General features: G+C 53.4%; 7 protein-coding genes across 7 annotated transcripts; 6 read left to right on the top strand and 1 right to left on the bottom strand.

Annotated features, from left to right (window-relative positions):
• Positions 1–1,603: 1,603 nt before the first annotated feature.
• Positions 1,604–5,655, top strand: F5Z01DRAFT_690363 (SNF2 family N-terminal domain-containing protein; the record flags this gene model as incomplete). The annotated part of the gene is made up of 10 exons (XM_046266109.1): positions 1,604–3,000; positions 3,065–3,258; positions 3,306–3,383; positions 3,434–3,513; positions 3,573–3,625; positions 3,676–3,780; positions 3,829–4,402; positions 4,449–4,767; positions 4,821–4,972; positions 5,030–5,655. The coding sequence occupies 10 exons, from the start codon at positions 1,604–1,606 to the stop codon at positions 5,360–5,362; spliced, it is 3,285 nt and encodes a 1,094-aa protein (XP_046116565.1). The 3' UTR covers positions 5,363–5,655.
• Positions 5,656–5,684: 29 nt separating this feature from the next.
• F5Z01DRAFT_660152 (short chain dehydrogenase/ reductase) lies at positions 5,685–7,297 on the top strand. Its single transcript, XM_046263813.1, has one exon. The coding sequence runs from the start codon at positions 5,879–5,881 to the stop codon at positions 7,226–7,228; it is 1,350 nt and encodes a 449-aa protein (XP_046116566.1). The 5' UTR covers positions 5,685–5,878; the 3' UTR covers positions 7,229–7,297.
• A 790-nt stretch (positions 7,298–8,087) lies between these two features.
• On the bottom strand, positions 8,088–8,852 carry F5Z01DRAFT_638145 (synaptobrevin-domain-containing protein; the record flags this gene model as incomplete). Its single annotated transcript, XM_046262346.1, has 2 exons — positions 8,088–8,754; positions 8,815–8,852. The coding sequence occupies 2 exons, from the start codon at positions 8,850–8,852 to the stop codon at positions 8,088–8,090; spliced, it is 705 nt and encodes a 234-aa protein (XP_046116567.1).
• Positions 8,853–9,212: 360 nt separating this feature from the next.
• F5Z01DRAFT_660156 (P-loop containing nucleoside triphosphate hydrolase protein) lies at positions 9,213–12,009 on the top strand. Its single transcript, XM_046263814.1, has 2 exons — positions 9,213–9,553; positions 9,615–12,009. Exons 1-2 carry the CDS (start codon positions 9,302–9,304, stop codon positions 11,784–11,786), a joined length of 2,424 nt encoding a protein of 807 aa, XP_046116568.1. The 5' UTR covers positions 9,213–9,301; the 3' UTR covers positions 11,787–12,009.
• Positions 12,010–12,209: 200 nt separating this feature from the next.
• F5Z01DRAFT_221568 (protein-tyrosine phosphatase-like protein) lies at positions 12,210–13,651 on the top strand. The gene has a single exon (XM_046258219.1). It carries the CDS (start codon positions 12,570–12,572, stop codon positions 13,527–13,529), a length of 960 nt encoding a protein of 319 aa, XP_046116569.1. The 5' UTR covers positions 12,210–12,569; the 3' UTR covers positions 13,530–13,651.
• F5Z01DRAFT_221569 (uncharacterized protein) lies at positions 13,652–14,980 on the top strand. The gene has a single exon (XM_046258220.1). The coding sequence runs from the start codon at positions 13,774–13,776 to the stop codon at positions 14,782–14,784; it is 1,011 nt and encodes a 336-aa protein (XP_046116570.1). The 5' UTR covers positions 13,652–13,773; the 3' UTR covers positions 14,785–14,980.
• A 203-nt stretch (positions 14,981–15,183) lies between these two features.
• On the top strand, positions 15,184–19,908 carry F5Z01DRAFT_726455 (uncharacterized protein; the record flags this gene model as incomplete). The annotated part of the gene is made up of 4 exons (XM_046266655.1): positions 15,184–15,616; positions 15,672–16,204; positions 16,265–16,750; positions 16,801–19,908. The coding sequence occupies 4 exons, from the start codon at positions 15,184–15,186 to the stop codon at positions 19,906–19,908; spliced, it is 4,560 nt and encodes a 1,519-aa protein (XP_046116571.1).
• Positions 19,909–19,922: the final 14 nt, after the last annotated feature.

Below are 19,922 nucleotides of genomic sequence, written 5' to 3' on the forward strand. Positions count from 1 at the left end.
ATTTTACTGACAGCATCTCCTATGGCTGCACATCCATCCGTCATCATCGGCATTTGGCTTGCTTTCCAGGTACTCTGTCCCATCAAGCGAGTTGTTTTTCTCCGGTAGGTTGAAGTGTATTGCGCTGGCTCCCATATACGGGTCTCTTGAATATCGGGCGTGATGCGTATGAACTTCGTAACATGGAGGGGTCGCTTTCGACAGAGATTCGACGTCTGATTCCACGATACGACGGTGAAGCCATGGGATACAGGCACAAGTCAGGAATCCGACGAGGCGGTAGAACCCTCGCATGTCGGGCATTGCGGCGTTGGTGATTTGATCGTGGGAGGTCAGGTGCCAAGAGAGGGCGGGTTGGGGGTCCCCAGTCGAGAGATGGGTAGTAATCTGATGTGTGGATGGTGTTTTGTACAAGCAAAGTAAGGATTTGTAGGATGCTGAGACTCAATCATCCATCTGGACTCTCTGAGTCAAGCTGAGATCCAGTCACAGCAAGTTGAGCACATGCCGTCTGTGCGTGTTCAACGGCCTGACTTCTCGAGTTACACCCTATCAATGTCACGATACGCATGCTAGAACCCGCGCAGGACATCGCCTCGGCCGCGTTTGTCAGGCAAACAGAGCTTCAGCGTCGTTTCAGACACAAACACGGCCCACGCCCGTGACAGCGAATGTCGGGTGCCACAAGAGACCGTATCGGCGCATGCGTTCGGAAACGACTTGTCTCGTACCGCGGCGGTCCAACGCTTTGAACCGGGAGCGCACATCCACTCGCACCAAGATTGATGGGGACCAGAACCTTGCATACGATCTAGATGAAACTAGGAACAAGCCGAATAAATAATATGATGTCTGGGTGACGATGACTCGATGAATTTCCCAGCATTATACCCCACGATCTCCACCCCACAAAATCATCTAATCTAGGTATACAGAGTAGGCTCTGGAGTCCAGATGTCTGATTTAACGACGAGAGCCATTGGGCACGGGAAACACCTCCACTGGTCAAGATGTATTAGCCGCCGCCGACGTGCAGCTGAACGGTCATTGCACTCCTCGTCCGCCGCGTGGATCAACAGTCTCCTGTGATCCTTGGACCCGATCACTTTTCATCAAAATGATAGTGCTTTAGTAGTGGTGCTCTTTGGAACAAGCATAGAGAAAACTCCTTAATATTTGAGCTATTAATCAGAAAGATGGCATGTGCAGAGAACAAGGATGCTTGAATTAAGCTTGGGTTGTCTGGAGTATATGTACTTAATCCAGGCGTGTCGACAGCTTTGGGCAACTGATCTCAGAATGTGTCCGCAAAAGGAGGTTCAGGAAATATGCATCTCCAACGGTGGGAGAACGGGTTTTCATCTGACAGTTCATGCAGCCTCAACTATCACACATTCTTCATGTTCCTTCCATCTCTCTTCAAAGCCTGAATCTGTGCCTATATAATGTTCCTCAACTTCCACTTCACGAACCTGATTCTCTTTCCTTCTTACAACCTCAACTTTCTCTTCTCCATCTCCATAGCTGTATGCTTTCACATTGCAACAGTTAGACCATCTTATACACCTTCCTTAGTACCTAGGCCTAGCCTTATCCCGCGACAATGTCATCATCATCTTCTGGGACTCTTCCAGTAACTCCCCAACAAAGCCTCTCCGACTTTCAACTTCCGTCTCACGCTCGAGTCGTCGATCTCACCTGTTCCGACTCTGAGGATGACTTGGCTGAGGAAAGGAGTGGTGGAGCTACAGCTCACTCGCCATCCGCTGCTGAGTCCATCATCAAGAGCGAACCGATGGACGAGGACTCGCTTATATCGGACTCAAGCCCCGAGCTCAAGGACCATTGTCAAGTGGCGTCTGATACATCTGCAGGACTGCTTCTCAATCATGAACACATGAGTGACGAACCAGCGTTAGGCACAAGTCTTCAAGGTCGACACGACATGGAAAGCCAAGTTGACAAGCCAAGCGATGGGTCTGTGAACGATCAGCCACAGGCAAAGATCAAGAGTGAGCCGATTGAGACTAAGTTTGACGTTAAGAAAATTGCCGGAACACCTAACGAATACGGCAAGATCGACAATGTCGACAGTTCTGATCTGGTCTCTCCCAAGGTGGAGGAGCCCAACGACGACGATGCCGATGGCAGTGATAGCTCGAGCGATGATGAGCGAGACAGAGAATCTGATGATTCATACCAGCCAGAAGACGAGAGGCGGCCAGTATCTGGCGAACAGACCAAAGGAAAAGCCAAGAGTCAAGCAAAGAATCCGGGTAAAGCCCACCGTCCCCGGACCCCCAAAGAGTACTGGCTACTGCAGCTACAGAAAGAACCAGACTGGAACGAAAGGGCAAAGGAGGCTTTGATGAAGCAGCTACAAAACCAGAAGAAGGGCGGAAAGGCGTCTGCCAAGGCGAAAGTAGGAGGGAGTCTCATGGCGGGCCACAATACGAGACCCGACATGGAGAACGCCAATGCTTTGGTCATGCCAGGGTCCAGCGCTACCACGCACGCTACTCAGTTCAAGTTTCTACGAAGATGCATGCCCCCAGGTGGCGATACCCGCCGATCATCGAATCAATTCAAAGACCTCAAGATGGGTGTCCAAAGCTTTGGATTTCAGAAGCTGACGACGAAAGGCGACAGGTGGTATCATAAATCCATGAAGGCAGGATTAATGAGCTATCAAGTCCCAGTCACGGCGTGGATGAATAGGCGAGAAGTACTCGGACAGCCTCACGGCGGACTTGTGGCAGACGAGATGGGCATGGGAAAGACCATCGTAACTCTGTTCTGCATGTCTACGAATCCACCCGAGGGGGACGATCTCAAGAATTTTCGCAAGGCGACCTTGGTTGTCGTGCCAAACCTCACGGTGGCCGGAGAGTGGCTGAACAAGACGCACCAGCATTGTATCGAAAAGAATGCCATGACAGCAGTCGTTTACAAATCAAGCGATCAGATGTCTGAAGAGACACTTGGCAATCGATTTATGGTGTATGTTTACAGCTCATTGAAGGAAGTTACGAGCAACAACTGACTATACATGATCTTGATCTAGCATAACGACGTACAACACCCTGTTGAGCCAGCACCCGAGCATGGTGCGGTACCAGCAAATTGTGCAACAATGCCACGCAAATAAGGAGCGAATTCAGGACATGGTGGCGGCTGAATCAAAGGTTCTTTTCAAGATCCCGTGGTACCGCGTTGTTCTTGACGAGGCACAGCAGATCAAGAACGGGAAATCTATCAGTGAGTCATACCACAGTGGAAGACAGGAGCATGTCTAACCTCGCCAGCTGCTCGAGCTTGCTGGAATGTCCAAGCCAAGAATCGATGGTGCCTTAGCGGCACGCCGTTGGCCAATGCTCCTAAAGGTAGGGCCCATGACTGATTTGCTAGATCCACGGCTGAGTCAATGATCCAGAATTCTTTCCGTATCTCGAATTTCTGAAGTATAATAATCCAGCTACAGAGAAGGCTTTCGCAGGAAGGCAAGAGCCCCCGGTAAGAGTACCCGCTCACGTTGAGATGACCGGCGACGTGGCTGACACTAGCTATGACAGGAAGACAAAGTCATGGAGCTCGAAGTCTTGGTTTCGATGGTAATGTACAGAAGGTAAGTGCTTGTGGGACATGTGCCAGGATGCATTGTGCTGACGCTCAAAGAACCAAAAACGATACTTTTATGAACGCAAAGATCCTCGACATCCCCCAGAGCCATAGCAAGGACATTATAGTCCCGTCAACAGCAGAAGAGGACCACGTGTTTATGTGAGTTTATGACGCAACCAATATGCTCACTGTAGTTGACTTCGCCAGGACTGTGATCCGGTTCATGGATTTGCAACGTCAAATTCGTGACGGGGTTTGCTACGAAGCGGACGACGAGGACAAGGACTCTCAAGCTGTGGGGCGCTGGGATCCATCCAACATGGAAAAAGAGCTCGATCGTTTTGCTAATGAGGGCAAAGGCAAAGGAAAAAGCGAGCTTGGCAACAAGCTTTGCCGTGCCGCGTCTCACCCCTTCAACCTTGATCGTATGCTCTTGAAGAAGGCTACTGTCGCACAGCTCGAGCTTCTTATTGCTGAGCTGGCAAAGCTTCCGAAACACAATGTTGTTGATATTCTGCGAAGAACATGCGATATCAACGAGGGCATACAGGAGTTTCAAAGAGGACTGGACATGGTCGCCAGGTTCTCAAGTCCGACACTCTCGGGCCACCTGAGTCTGACTCGCCTTTTGGAGCTCGCAGTGAACCAAGCTAGACTCAGACTCCTGTGCTGCGCTATCTGTGGCTCAGAAGAGCCCGAGGAGCCAATGGAGAGCGCGAATTGCTCTCATGTATTCTGCGGGCCATGCATCATGAAGCACAGGCAAGAGTTCTCCGCTACGGTTAGTGAACACGATCTGGGGAGGGAAGATGATTAACAAAGAATAGGAGAAATCGAACCCAAAGCGGTGCCCGGGTAGAAACAACAGTGAGGATTGTTCAGCCAAGTACAACATATTCCCCACGGTCGTCTCTACTGTTGCATCTTTGGCGAACGGTGTCATTGCAGCGAGCAAGAAGTCCGGTCCGATAACCGTAGGGGCCGACAGCAACGGACAGCGACTCTCACGAGACCCCACACGCCATGGAATATTCTTAGCCTTGCTGGCTACGCCAAACCACAGGGTGCCACCGAGCCCAAAGACAACTATGGCCATGGGAATCATTCTGCAGTGGCTTGCGGATTCCCCGGAGGACAAGATTGTCGGTAAGTTCTGCCTCCAACTAACATTGGCACATGTGTGACTAACAGTTCCGAAGTCTTTACCCAATTCATACCGACAGCAGCTGTCCTGGGCCACATGCTGCAAGTAGCGAACATACCCTTCCTTTATTACTATGGCGAGCTGTGTCCTGAAGCAAAGTCCAGAGCTGTCAATGAATTCCAAACCGATCCGTCAAAGAAAGTTATGGTATGAAATGAGACGCGAAAGTGACTGGGGAATTAGACTGACTGACATCTGCTGCAGCTCGTGGGACTGCGCGCCGGCTCAACCGCGCTCGACCTGTATGCGGCCAACCGCGTCATCCTCGTGGATCTGTGGTGGAACACGGCGGTAGAAGATCAAGCCCTTGGGCGTGTCTGGAGGATTGGTCAGGAGAAGGTCACTCACATGCGCCGCATCAGAACGACGATGGAGATTAACAATCGCATCGTTAAGATGCAGGAGGACAAGAAGGTCAAGGTGCGCAAAACGCTGCAGGACGACGGACCATCGCAGGATGACCCAAGGAAGAGGAGAAAGAGAAACAAGGTGATTGCGAGAATGGCGGGCGAGGATAGCGGATCGGAGGATGAGTAGAAGACGTTGCTGAGACTTGCTACTGGGAGGTCACGACTGACGACTGATGGACGAACGAGGACGACATCGGAACAGAGTAGCTTGGCTAGGAGGTATGGTGCATGACTTCAGAGCCGTGGAAAGGAGTTTTTGAATTTATCTAGATCCACATCTCAGACAAAGTCTGGCCCTATTATTCAGTTCAAGAGCCATCTCAGGGGTCAGGGGTTCGTTTGTTTGGATTGATGGGTGGCCCCACCCACACCTTCCCCCGTCCAAGTTCGTCGCGAGTCTTGGCGAACGGGCCCCCATTTTTCGTCAGCCAGTGCAGCGACTCCAATTTCTTGACCGACCACGACTTGGCCAACTTCTGCCAGCTGTCCATCCCGAAACGAAACCGTGATTCCGACTTCACAGCCAAGCCCCCGGCCATTCCGCCGCCCAATCCATCTTCTCTCCGATGGTATCGAACATCTAGACGACCTTCCCCTTCCCGTCTCGCCGAGCTTCCGTAGCTCGCGCGCCGCCACCGCCACGATGCCTCTCGACTTCATCTCCTACTCGCTGATCAACGGGCCGCCAGAATGGGCACGGAGCAATTTCATGCGCATGGTCTACGTCGTAGCTACCGCGGGCTTTCTGGTCCTACTCAAAAAGTTCTGCTCTGGCCGGACGAACACTTCCGAGCGACCGATGCATGGCAAGGTCGTGATCATCACAGGAGGTACAACGGGGGTGGGGGCACGGGTAGCAAACGACCTCGCGAAACGAGGCGCCCAGATAGTCCTCTTGACGCACGTCCCGCCGTCCGACCCCTTCCTCGCCGAGTACATCCAGGACCTGCGCGACAAGTACGACAACCAGCTCATCTACGCCGAGCAGGTCGACCTATCCAGCCTGCACAGCATACGCAAGTTTGCGACCAAGTGGATCGACAATGCGCCCCCAAGAAGGCTGGACATGATCGTCCTGTGCGCGGCGACGCTCACGCCCCCCGGCAAAGAACGCGTCATCACAGAGGACGGTATCGAGGAAACATGGATGGTCAACTACCTGGCCAACTTTCATCTTCTCGCCATCCTCAGCCCGGCGCTGCGTGCACAGCCCTTTGATAGGGACGTACGCATCCTCGTCGCGACGTGCTCCTCGTACATTCGCTCGCCCTCGCTCAAGGAACCCATCGACGAGAGCACGTGGTCACCTACCGTGGCGTATGCGCGCAGCAAGCTCGCGCTCACAACCTTTGGACACGCCTACCAGAAGCACCTCGACTCGTACAAACGTCCGGACGGGTTTCCGGTCACCACGCGCGTTGTCTTTGTCGATCCTGGGTTCTGTCGGACTGCTGGAATGCGCCGATGGCTCACCAAGGGAACACTGACGGGTCTCACTCTGTACGTGCTCGGCTACTTTGTGCCGTGGATGCTGCTCAAGTCGCCCGAACAGGGTGCGCAGTCCTTCTACTACGCTGCCATGGATGGCGACATTCTGCGCGGCGGAGGCGGCAAGCTGATCAAGGAATGCCGCGAGGTCGACTTTGCGCGTCCCGAAGTGAAGGATGAAGAAGTGGCAAAGAAGCTCTGGGAGGAGAGCGACGCGCTCATTGAGAAGATGGAAAAGGCCGCCTCGAAGAGACGCGCCGCCAAGAGAAAGGAGGAGGAGCTCCTCGCTGTAAAGCGCGAGGACAAGGACAAGTCCGACGACACGGCGAGCTTGAGGAGCTTGAAGAAGAGCAAGTCAAGGGACAAGTCGTCAAAGGACAAGAAGCGGGACAAGGACAAGGATGAGGACCGCAAAAAGGACAAGTCCAAGTCCGAGAAGAGCAAGTCGTCTTCGTCGTCTTCGTGGTCCTCGTCCAAGAGGAAGAGCAAGAAGACGGACCCATAGCATGTCATATATACCAAAGCGAGCATGTGTACATATTCAATTCACTTTGATACCCGCTACCACGCAAGTTGGCCCGTGTCCTGACTCCTGCCACAAGGGATTCAGTGCGGCATTGAACCGAGGTCTACAGAAGCTTAGTCATCACATGTCGCAGACAAGGCCGAGCGGGCAACGAGCATGAGATCACCGCGACGATCTAACTTGTTAGTCCATTCACAGTGACAAGGTATATGATGGATTCCTCAGCTACTTAGGCCCAGCTTTCTAGTTGCATGTTTCTTCTTGACACTCACTGCAGCGGTTCATAATGGATGCAGCGCCACCGGCAACTTCACCGTCGTCACTTCACACACGGCCAGCGCCAAGTTCGACGCCACTCAACGATGTGTCAATGAGGCATCCAGCGTTTTTCACACATCGTTTAAAGAGATCGCCGATCGCACCGAATGTAAATGGAAGCCCAGTCACGCAGGGCTACGCATATCAAGAGGTAGCCAGGTCCGGGTCGCGGCTTTGAGAATCCGGTATGAGACTTGACAGCATTCACTGTATGTTGGTCCATCGGCTGTCCCTGGTGCGGTGCATGATGCTGATTTCGGAATTCAGATTAGTGTACACTCGATAATGAAAGGGCACACCGGGCGAGAGAGCACGCGGTTGCGAGGAATATTGCAATGTTTGAAGAAATCCGCTTGATATATGGTATAAAACAAGACCTCAAGAAGGGTAGTCAAATGCAGAACCAGACGCCCCCGTTACCTTTCCCATCCCATAGGAAAGATTTCTTAGTCGTGTACAACGATTCAAATTTCCAGAGAATCGCATGTGCTCCTCCCATCATCAACAGCTTGACGATGCCCTAATTCTTGACAGAAACAACAATGGCCAGGATGACCAGGAAGGAAACGATACCCAGCAGAGCCATGAGCTTGACGTTTTTCCACCACATCTGCCTCTTGAGACCCCTGCTGCGCATCCTAAAGTCTCGCGCGCTGCCACCCAGCCGGTCCGTCTTGTCCACCAGCAGGTCTAGCCTCTCGCCTCTCTCGAGCAAGCTCTCAATGTTCTTGGTCATGATGCCGCGCACGTCGTCAATCTCGCGCTTCGCGTTGCCAATCGCGTCGCTCTGGCCGCCGCTCGTGGAGCCGTACTCGACCATGAGTGTCTTCAGCTCGCCATTGAATGCGGCGGCGCCATAGTTGGGCATGTCGGCAAAGTCCGAGCTGGGCGGGAACTGCTGGAAGAAGCGCTTGCGGATCTCAAAGAGGTACCCAAAGGGCACGCGACGGCCGAGGGAGGCATCGGCCACGACGAGAAAGGTCAGACCGCCAGCGCCCGGTTGCCCGGGGTGGTCAGACGGCGATTCGGAGATGTAATGGATCTGGTGTTGGCCGTGGGTGTAGGTGAGCTTCTGTGGCGAGGTGTGCTCGATTTTGGGGAGGATCAGGGAGGCGAGCGAGGAGGTTTGCGAAGAGGCTGACGTGGTGCATTCTGCGAGAATGGTGGTGTGATGGGCGATGCAAGAGCTGCGAAAGATTAGTACACGCAATCCAGAGCGCTCGCTCGTGGGTAGATCCAGGACGTACTATAGCAAGGGCGTCGACGGTGTCGAGGATGATGCCATGGCTGTGTGTTGCGAGACGCAAGTCTCGCGGGTGTATCAAGTTGAATTTCAGTTTAACTTCAGTTGAATTTCAGGGGAACAAGGCTGTCGAAGCTGAGAAACAGTATATCGCGAAAGAGTTGTTTGTCGCGGCGCGCGAGACGGCAAACACGAGATGGCAGAATCTGGGGTATTGAAGTTCGTCAAAGGCCATCCAGGGCGCGACGACGAAATGACCGCATCATGTCTCACACTGCTGTGCCTGACGAGTGTGGCGCAGCAGCCTAACTTAAGCGGGTCCTCGGAGCGAGCAGTGTGGCTTGCGTCGGGCTATCCTCGCGCCGGCGCATGAAATTTCCCATGACTGCTTCATTGAGGCGACTCGACGCGGGTCCATGGGGAAAAAGTTGACTTGAGATATTGTCGCGTTTCTCACTGCCAACACGCTATTCTTTCGATTTTTGCGTTACATGCTTCGTCGCTCTCTACGCTCTCTCTCGCATGCGATCCCCAAGAATGCCCAGCAGTGTGCAATTATGAGTTTGCTGGCCCGGACAGGGGCTGTGAGAACGCCCCTATGTCGAATCTCATCGCTAAGGACATCTCAACGATGTTTCTACTCCACCCCTACGACCCAGCGCAACACCAAGAAAGACAAAGTCAGGCCTCATGACGGTACTACTACGGATGCACGCATAGAAGACGTCGATAGAGTTGGATCTGTGAGTCTCTCTCTGACACTTCAGCCCATCACTCCATTCAAACCACTGACCACAGCCTCAGGTCTGCAAAGGACCCGATCCGCAATCGAGGTTACGGCAGACCCTGCTGACGAGACACACTGGGCGCCACGATCAATTCAGACGCGCCGTGTTGGCTCGCTTTGGCAACGTGCTCAGTGATTTTGAAAAGGCCAACTTTGAGTCGATAGGGCTCACTCACGATGAGCTCAACCGGCAGGCCAACCTCTTTATGAATGCACTCGATGAGGCATTCATATTGGCAGAGAAGAACATTACGCGCCGCGACAAGAACCCTCTGTTCTACAACTTGCGCGAGGCCTTTGTGCGCAGAGACGCAAAGGGCATCACCACTGAGGTGCGCTACGCGTTCCAGTCCTTCATGGTGCGGCATCGCTTCTCGAAAGCTCTCGAGGAGAACCAGAAACGTCTGCTCAACTTTCGATTTCCTCAAGAGTGGTTCCCGGCCACGCGTGAGCTTCAGCGCACTGTGCACGTTCACGTCGGACCCACCAACTCGGGCAAGACATACAATGCCATTCAGGCCTTGAAAAAGGCAAAGTCGGGCGTGTACGCGGGTCCTCTGCGTCTGCTTGCAGCTGAAGTCTACACTCGCTTCACGGCAGAGGGGATACCGTGCGCGCTGATCACGGGAGAGGAACTCAAGATTCCAAAGCACACGGACAACTATTTCACCAGCTCCACCGTCGAGATGATTCCGTTGAATGGAAGATTCGATGTAGCTGTGATTGACGAGATCCAAATGCTGGGCGATCCTGATCGAGGCAACGGGTGGACAATGGCTTTCCTCGGTGTGCAGGCCAAGGAGGTTCATGTGTGCGGAGAGGAGCGTGCCGTCGGTCTCGTGCAAGCCCTCTGCGCGAGTGTGGGGGATAAGTGTGTTATCCATCGCTACGAAAGGCTCAGTCCGCTGGAGACGATGAAGGATTCCCTGGAGAACGATTTCAGCAAACTTCAAAAAGGCGATGCAGTCGTCGCATTCAGCCGGAAGGAGCTGCATGCTCTTAAGAAGGCGATTGAGGAGAAGACAGGCCGGAGATGCGCCATCATCTACGGCTCTTTACCACCAGAGGTGCGCATACAGCAAGCCGCCTTGTTCAACGACCCCGACAATGACTACGACTTTGTCGTGGCCAGTGACGCCATTGGCATGGGACTCAATCTCGAAATTCGGAGAGTCATTCTCGACTCTACCTTCAAATACGATGGGTCGCAGGAGCGTCCCCTGACGTTCCCGGAGATTAAACAGATTGGAGGCCGCGCTGGGAGGTACCGGACGGCATCCAGGCCTGGGGAGGATGCGGCGGAATCTCGACCGAGTTCCGGGTACGTCACGACCATGGAGAAAGTCGATCTCAAGAGCGTGTCCAAGGCCTTTAGCCGCCCCGTCAACGATCTCGAGACGGCCTACATTGCGCCCCCGCCCGGCATCGTCGAGCGCTTCGCATCGTACTACCCCCCGACGACGCCTCTGTCCTTCATCCTGATGCGCATCAAGTCGGCTGCCGCCCTTGGGCCCCGGTACCAACTGTGCATTACGTCGGAGCTCCTCGAGATCGCCGACCTCGTGCAGCACCTGAACCTCTCCATTTACGATCGCATGACTCTTGGCTACATGCCTGTCAAGCTAAACGCCGCCGAGTCCCGTGACACCGTCGTAGCACTCGCGCGAGTCATCGCCGAGAACAGCAAGGGTGACCTGCTGGACATTCCGGAAATTCCCCTTGAATATCTCGACTTCAAAATCGAGGACGTCCTGGGCGGGAAGGCTGCGCACAATCATCTGAACAAATTGGAGATTCTTCATATTGCACTCAACCAGTACATTTGGCTCTCGTACCGATACACTGGTATGTTCCGCGACACGGATGCGGCACTGCACGTGCGTTCACTCGTGGAGGAAAAGCTGATCCAGTTGCTGGATCGCTTGGACTTTACAGAGCAGAGCTTCATCAGCTCCCGACAGCAACGACGTGGAAGGGCGGCGGCACGCGAAGCCCATCTCCAGATTCTGGCGGGAGAGGAGGAGTTGGATGAGAATGGCAACAGACCAGAAGCTACGCCCACCGAATCCGATGCCTCAATGGAGCAGCTACAGGTCGAGACGGTGGATTCGGTTTCGCCGGAAACTGATCCGAGCCAAAACCATGACGAGCGAGTTGGTGGCGGCTTGCGGGAGTGGGCCACAAAGTAGGTTTCCCTTGAGCATACTGTCTGTGGGGCCGGTTGAACTGTACGATACGTGTATCACTGATGAGTGTGTGGGTGAGGCATATGTTACCACCCACCGGAATGGCATGGCGTTTTGGCGGGCATGAGGCACATATGGTGTATACAATGTTGTAGAATAGCCAAATTTGAACCTTGATCAATATTGATGTGATTTACCATCTCAACTGTGCGTTTGACACGGCAAACGTGGAATTTGAAGGTTGGTGGTCATCTCGACGAGTGAAGGTTGATGTTGGTGGTCTTTTGCAACTACGTACCGGTGCCAATTCGTGGACCCTTAATCACTGGATTAGTTTCAGCGGTGGCCGAGCCGCTTAATCATTAGCGCGCGCAGGGTCCAGTCTCACCATTTTTTCGCGTCGCGTGCGTGCCTGACATGATTAACCTCCTTGGCGTATTGCCGGATCCTAACGTTAGCCACCCAGAAGTATCACGTGAGCATCAGATTCAACATCAGATTCGACCTTGACAGCTTCATCTCGAGGAAACATGTACCATTCACGTCCCCGTGGAACCCCATAACCGACAATTTGCCGTGATCAAGCGCTCACTTCTCAATTCGAGTGCCCGTTAGTCTAGAATTAACCTCCTGCACATCTCACACCGACTCATACGACCGTTTGACCTGATGAGCGGCCTGGGCCCCAAACGTTAAAGTTGCCAAAACCATAACAACCACATCCCCAACGGCTCTTAAACTTTCCCGCTCAGCATTCCCGTGATTGGGACACACTGGGGCGTCACGATGAAGAAGAATTTTGCGCCGAGCGCGCCGTATTCGCGCAGAGCACCGAGCCCCCCAGCGCTGGAGGTGCGCTATCCGCTGATGAGGAGGAGGGCAGGCTCAGAGGCCCAATTCGTGCTGGTGCCCTCGTACGAGAACGCCGATGCGGGCCAACTCACAGCGGAGGACATCAGTATCATCACTGGAAATGAAACACGGCTCATCGCAGAGAACAAATCGGCAGATTGGAGATACGAAGATCGGAGGAAAGCTCAGCGCGTACTCGATTTTCTATACGTTGGACCCGTCACGGCCATACGAGATCTCGAATTCTTACAGAACGAGGGCATCACCATGATCATCATAGTCCGTAACACTCGACTACCATCACGCAGCTTGGAGATGGCATCACAGCAACTTGGCATTGTTGGGGAATACGTTGAAGTCATGGGCACGCAGCAGCTCATAAACAGCCTGCCCGACACGATCAGCGCCATAAATCAGCATCTACTTCACGTCTACCGCTCCCAAGCCCGTCAACGTACCTTGGATGGCGAAATGGTGGTGGACCCGTCAAACTTCAAGCGAGGAAAGGTACTCGTGACCTGTGAATCCGGGAATGAGCTGTCACCCGCCATAGTCGCTGCGTACATCATGGCAGTGTACGGTAACAGCTTTGAGAGCGCCGTGCAATTCATCGGGGTGCAGAGATTCTGCGTCAGCATCGACGCTAGCTTGAAGCAAATGCTGTGTACCTGGGGCGGAATACTAATCGCCAGGGCAATGGTCTCCAGGGATCGAGGTCCCGTAGGGAATGGGGCGGATGCCCGGCCGATCAAGACAGCCAAGCGAGGCATCCACGACACCATCAGCCCCGAGGACCACGCACTGGACCAGGACAAAAGTCACATGCAGGATCGAGAAAGATTCTGCGGCAGAGAAGCGTTCGCGCCGTTCCGCGACTTGGCCCCCGAAAGCTAAAGAAGATGCGGAAGACTGCTCAGTATACCTTTAGTGTCCAAAGTCAAACTGGATCCAAGAATATTAAGTTCATGGACGAGGACCCTGGAATTGCCATCTTGTATAAAACGGTAGGCCGGCCTGTCCCCGACTCCCACACACCGTTCACATTCACTCACATTCCTCAGAAAGCAATTCTTCACCACAGATTACCTTTATCACCACGAGACCATACATCACCCTACACACTCGTCTATCACTCAAAATGGATAACCCACTTGACCCTATGACTATGGATGCGGAGCTGCGACATTTCGATGACCTGCTCCGCGAGACCGATGGTCTTGAAGAGTTGCCTGGGCCGGATCCCAACGAGTCTGACAGAGACTCTGTCACACCGCCCATCAGACCCCCAAGCCCCTATTCCGATCCTAACATGATATTTTTCCAAGACACCTATCGCCCTACCACGAATTGGGAGGTCTTTAATGCCGGCCGGGTTGACCCGGACCTGGACACGAAGCCTTGGCCTGATCCTGATCCTAATCCTGAGCCAGAGCCAGATCCGTATCAGTATGTGGACATGAAGATGCGGGAGTTTCAGCTGGCGGTGGGCTCCGGACGGAAGCCAAAGGATGAGCCAGAGCCTAGACTTGGTGTGTCCGGCTTTACACGCAGCCGCCGTGAAAGCTTGGGACCAAAGGGGTGCCTCAAGGCCCCAGACCAACGTCTACAAAATGCCTCCTCATCTGCGGCCTCAGACGATGAGACAGACGAGGAGGATGCAAAGCAACATCATACCCAGAAGAGGGCGGCCCTTCTTGCGTTCAAATTGCACCAGAGAAACCCGGAAACACTTCTGGGGATGAGGAATAAGCGAATCCTTCTGCCTAGTGGACCACGTCGTGCCGTACGGCCGATTACTGGCGCCGAATCCAAGTTCTTTGAAGGCTGCTGGGAGGAGGTCGAAAATGAGAGAACCGTAGAGGCGCGTACGAACTGGGCATGCACACACAAGACCCATCAGAGGTCCGAGGACGAGGAAAACGAGCGCATGATACAGTCTATGGCGACGGCTCATCAGTCAGATCTTGTCACCAAGGCCACATCGAGATCTCAAAAGTCTAAAGAAGAGCATGCCAAGTGGGCCAAGGCGTATAAGGATGCCAAGGATGCCGAAAAGAGGCAGAATTGGGAGCAGCGCCAGGCTGAGACGGGAGATGAGCATGTGCAGTCTGAGTTTGTCGATCTGAGTGTTCAACCAAACGAGCAGTAGAGATGCAGCGAAAGAAGGTGATACAATCTTTCTCATCTATGCGCTGTTGAGTGGCATTTACAGGCAGATACTCAAGAGCGACATAGCGTGGATCATCTGTTGTTGTCTGGTTTGTTTCATGTGGCACGTCGACCCGTCAGGTCACCGTTTGCTCACCAAGTAATTAGAACAAACTAACAAACAATCAGCGATTCACAAATTCTCCTGTTGTCTCTCTTGATCTGCTGAACTGTTGGCGTTTTCCGGTGCCGAGCTTCTGCCTTGTACCCTTTCATATTACGCGAACCTTCACAACCTCACGTCAACCTCTCCTACTTTCACTACTGTCATCTGCCATCTCCCATTTTACTCCTGGCTACGATAGTGTCTCATCAATTCCCGTGCTCATAATCCACCATGATGGATGCAGGAGAAACAAACAACGTCAACGAGGTGCCACACTCGCCGCCTTCCCAGCCAAACGGCGCCATAACCACAGAGTCTGGCAATGCGTCCAGCCACCAAGCTGATGATAATGAATTGGATTCAGATGCCAACTCTGACGAGTCCGGAGATGAAGACTATGTCCTGAGACAAAATCCAGATCGTCAACCGCGAATCAGCGAGAGGAAACGTCTCGACGGCCAGGTCTTCGAGTCATATGCTCTCCAACGCGAGCGAGAGTCACCGACACAGTGCCAAGCAGATCTCGACAGGTCTGACAAAGAGCAGAACACTCAAACGTACGAGGGATACGATGGTCAAAAGAGGATTGTCAGCGACCCTCGTGACTATCAGAAAGATCTCTACGAACGGGCCAAGCTCAAAAACACAATCGTGGTGCTGCCTACAGGTACGTTCCAAGGCATGATCTCTCACCGTCGCATACTCATACTCAATCCCCCCAGGCACCGGTAAAACCTTGATTGCGGTGATGCTGATTGACCACATTATCCAACAAGAGCTCGAGAATCGCGCGGCTGGCCAGCACCACAAGATCACATTCTTCATCGTGGAGAAGGTCATCCTTTGCCAACAGCAGTACAGATGCCTAAAGGACAATCTTCCATTTGACATTGGCATATTACAAGGCAATGACAACAGCATAGTCAACACCAAGGAGATATGGGAGGAGAAGTTTACCAAGCACATGGCTTTTGTCACGACCGCGCAAGTGCTGCTCGACTGCCTCAACAACGGCTTCATCAAAATGTCACGTATCAATCTCATGGTATTCGACGAAGCCCATCACACCAAAAAAAGCCACCCCTTCGCCATGATCATCAAGCGCCACTACCGCAGAGAGTTAGACCCTACCCAGCGCCCCAAGATTATGGGCTTGACAGCATCACCTGTTGATGCAAAGACAAACGACCTCAAGCAGGCCACTGCTGACCTCGAGGACATGATGGACAGCGAGATTGCCACTGTTTCAGACAAAGTGCTGAGCCAGAGCATCGGCGCCCAAGACCTCGTCGAGAGTTGCGTCAGATATGGCCAGCTTCCGTTGAAAGAAGACGTACACACGGCTCTGTGGCTGCAGGTACGCGACCTCGCCGATGCGGGAGGAAACCATCTCTTTCGTGACAACCTTGTCGAAGCCGAGGAAATATCGTCCACTCTGGGCGCCTGGCCCGCCGACCGCTTCTGGAGCCTGTTGATGACAGAGCTTGAAGTGGCCAGAGTCGTTGCCCGGACCCAGGGCGAGTTTGAGACTGCCTCGATTCAAGTGGCAGATCGTGCTACCGAGACAGTTTACCAAGTCCAGCAACTTGTAAGCCAGCATGACCTGGGCAGCATCGAAAGGTCCCAGCCACATCTGTCTCCGAAGGTCGGGGCCCTTCTTGCTACTTTGAAGCACGAGTTCTGCTCTCAGTGCACTCGAAGATGTATCGTTTTTGTGCAAAAGCGGTCGACAGCGGTCATGTTAGCAGATCTACTTGAACAGCCGGGGGTCAAGGTGCTGGGTATACGCCCAGGTTTCCTCGTATGTTTACATCATTATCCTCAGGAGCACGATGCTAATCGAAGACCCAGGTCGGTCGACAAAGAACATTCTTCAACATCGCCAACGTCACCGAATACCAACAGCAGTGCGTCCTGCAGGCTTTCAAGGACGGCGAAACAAATTGTTTATTTGCAACCACAGTCGCTGAAGAAGGGATTGATATCCCAGCCTGTGACCTGGTCATCCGTTTCGATATGCACCAATCTGCCATTCAGTACATACAATCCCGCGGCCGAGCGCGCCAGAAGAGTTCGCGGTTTATCGCCATGGTCCAAGAGAACCATACCTCCGACTTGCACTTACTGAAACAAGCTGTGCAGGACGCACGCTTGCTGCAGCATTTCTGCATGTCCTTGCCAGAAGACCGCAAAGTACAAGACATGATTATTGATGCCAAGACAGCGGCCGAAGCTGAGCTTGCAGCACAAAAGGCATATGAAATAGGAGACGCTCGTTTGAGTTACGATAACAGCCAGGAAGTCTTGGCCAGGTACGTTGCCTGTGTCGATCCTCGCGGCACAGCCAAGCCGGAGTTTAACATGTCTGTGGATGGCCAGCGATTCTGCGCCGAGGTGATACTTCCAGATCCATCGCCCGTCAAGTTTGTCTCTGGTCATCCGCAGCAAAGCAAAAAGTTGGCACGCGGCTCGGCGGCCTACGAGGCATGTGTGCTGCTGCACAGCAAGGATCATTTGGACACCAACCTGCAGCCCACTTTGGTCAGGAAGCTCCCTGCGATGAGGAACGCCCGGCTCGCGGTCAGTGAGAACAAGAAAAAAGAGTACGGAGTCCGACTGAAACCTGCTATCTGGGCAAAGGTTGGCCCTATTACTAATCTGTGGCCCGCAACTTTCCTCCTCGCCAAACCAGAGGCTTACAGCGAGACGGTGACTCCTATGGTCATACTGTCTCGTGAAAAGTTACCTCCAACGCCGAAGATTGCTCTTCATTTCGGCCATGGTCGGTCATCGTTGGTCAATGTGGTCCCTGCTTCGGTCCCCCTGCGCCTCCCCGCTGAAAAGATTGATATGTTGTACCAATTCACGTTAAGGCTTTTCAACGACATCTTCAGCAAGACATATGCTGCTGGCAAGGACAATTTCCCTTTTCTGTTCGCACCAGCACTTCTACCTCAAGAGGGAGTGACAGCAGACAATTGTTGTGACATCGACTGGCCAGCCGTCGACACGGTCACGAGCCAGCCTTGTCTTGCATGGGAGAACCAAGCCCCTGACTTTTTCGAGAACAAGTTCGTCTTCGATCCGCTCACCGGATCTCGCAAGTTTATCATACATGGACTTAATAGCAGCCTTCAGCCAGATTCTCTCGTTCCTGAGGACGCAGCCCCTTACAACTTAACAGCCTACAAGGCTGTTACACCAGACATCCAGCAGTATAGCAACAGCTTCTTCAGAAAGAGGCGCCAGAACGCCACCTGGCGGCAAGATCAGCCAGTCGTCAATGCGGAGGTTCTGAGCATGCAAAGAAATTATCTGGATCCTTTTTCTGGCAATGATGCGGCCAATTCCAAATGCTACCTCATCCTTGAGCCGCTGCAAGTCTCGACCCTCCCCGTTGGCATTGTACGCATGGCTGCCTTGCTTCCCGCCATCTTTCACAGGATCAACTCCTGTCTCATCGCGCTGGACGGCTGCGCGATGCTCGGTCTTGACCTTCCCCCTGATCTTGCCTTGGAAGCCTTCACGAAGACGAGCGACGAGGTGGAGGGCACGCTCAGCGCAGACGGGGGCAGCAACTACGAACGTTTGGAGTTCCTTGGAGACACATTTCTGAAAATGGCCACGACGATCTCCATCTTCACTCTTCTGCCCGAGGGTAACGAGTTTGAGTACCATGTAGAAAGGATGGTCCTCATTGCCAACCAAAACCTTTTCAACCGAGCAGTTAACCGTGGACTTCCGGAATATGTCCGCGCAAAAGGGTATAATCGTCGAGCTTGGTATCCCGATCTGCCTCTGGCCAAAGGCAAGGTCCTGGCCCACGAATCCGAGCAACGACAACAGCTATCGCAGAAAACGATTGCCGACGTCTGTGAAGCTATCATTGGCGCCGCGTACCTCGCAGGATCTCGCACAAACATGGATCTGGCCGTCAAGGCGGTCAGAAAGATGGTGAAGAGCGCGAATCACCCAATGAAGTCCTTCAAGAAGTACTACGCTCACTACCAGACACCATCCTGGCTTCAGAATGAGCGTGTGACGGAGGCGCAGAAACTTGCTGTGCAGACCGTCAAGAGCCACATCGGCTACGAGTTCACCTCGCCAGCGCTGTTGCAGAGTGCCTTCACACACACCTCGTACACATACGAGAAAGCCATTCCCGACTATCAACGTCTCGAGTTTCTCGGCGATGCATTGCTGGACATGGTTATTGTGGACTACCTCTATCGCACCTTTCCCGAAGCCGACCCCCAGTGGCTGACAGAGCACAAGGGTGCCATGGTGTCGAATCAGTTCTTGTCTTGTCTCTGCGTCCAGCTCCAGCTTCACAAGCACCTCCGTATTACTACCTCGTCCCTGATCAGCCAACGAGCCGAGTACGCGGCAAGTCTCGAGAGAGCGAGAAACGTGGCGGAACAAGAGGCCAGCAACGGGACCAAGCTTCGAATGGACTACTGGAGGAACACCCTCACACCGAACAAAGCATTGGCCGACGTACTCGAGGCCGTTGTTGGTGCCATGTTTGTGGACTCAAAGTACAATCTTGATGTCGTGCGGCGCTTCTTTGACATGCACATCCAGCCGTTCTTTGAGGACATGTCCATCTACGACACGTTTGCCTCGAGTCATCCCGTGAGTCTACTCGCAAAGAAGATGCAGATGGAGTTTGAGTGCAGAGATTGGCGTCTTCTTGTCAAACTGGTCCCCTGTCCCCTCAGCCAAGGCATCCAGGCGATTACACAAGACGATGTGCTGTGCGGTTTAATGGTGCACGGGCAAGTTGTCGAAGACGCCAAGGCCAAGGCCAGCAAGGACGCCAAAGCGGCCTGCGCTGAGAAGGCGCTCGGTACCTTTCTCACGATGAAGCTGGCGGACTTTAGGGAGAGGATGGGATGCGACTGTGGTCAGGACAATGGCAGCGAGGATCTTGAGAATGCACACGGAACGGCAATCTAGACCTGTCTGTAGTG

Source organism: Emericellopsis atlantica (genome assembly GCF_019669845.1).
Source record: "Emericellopsis atlantica unplaced genomic scaffold F5Z01scaffold_20, whole genome shotgun sequence".
Classification (NCBI taxonomy): domain Eukaryota; kingdom Fungi; phylum Ascomycota; class Sordariomycetes; order Hypocreales; family Bionectriaceae; genus Emericellopsis; species Emericellopsis atlantica.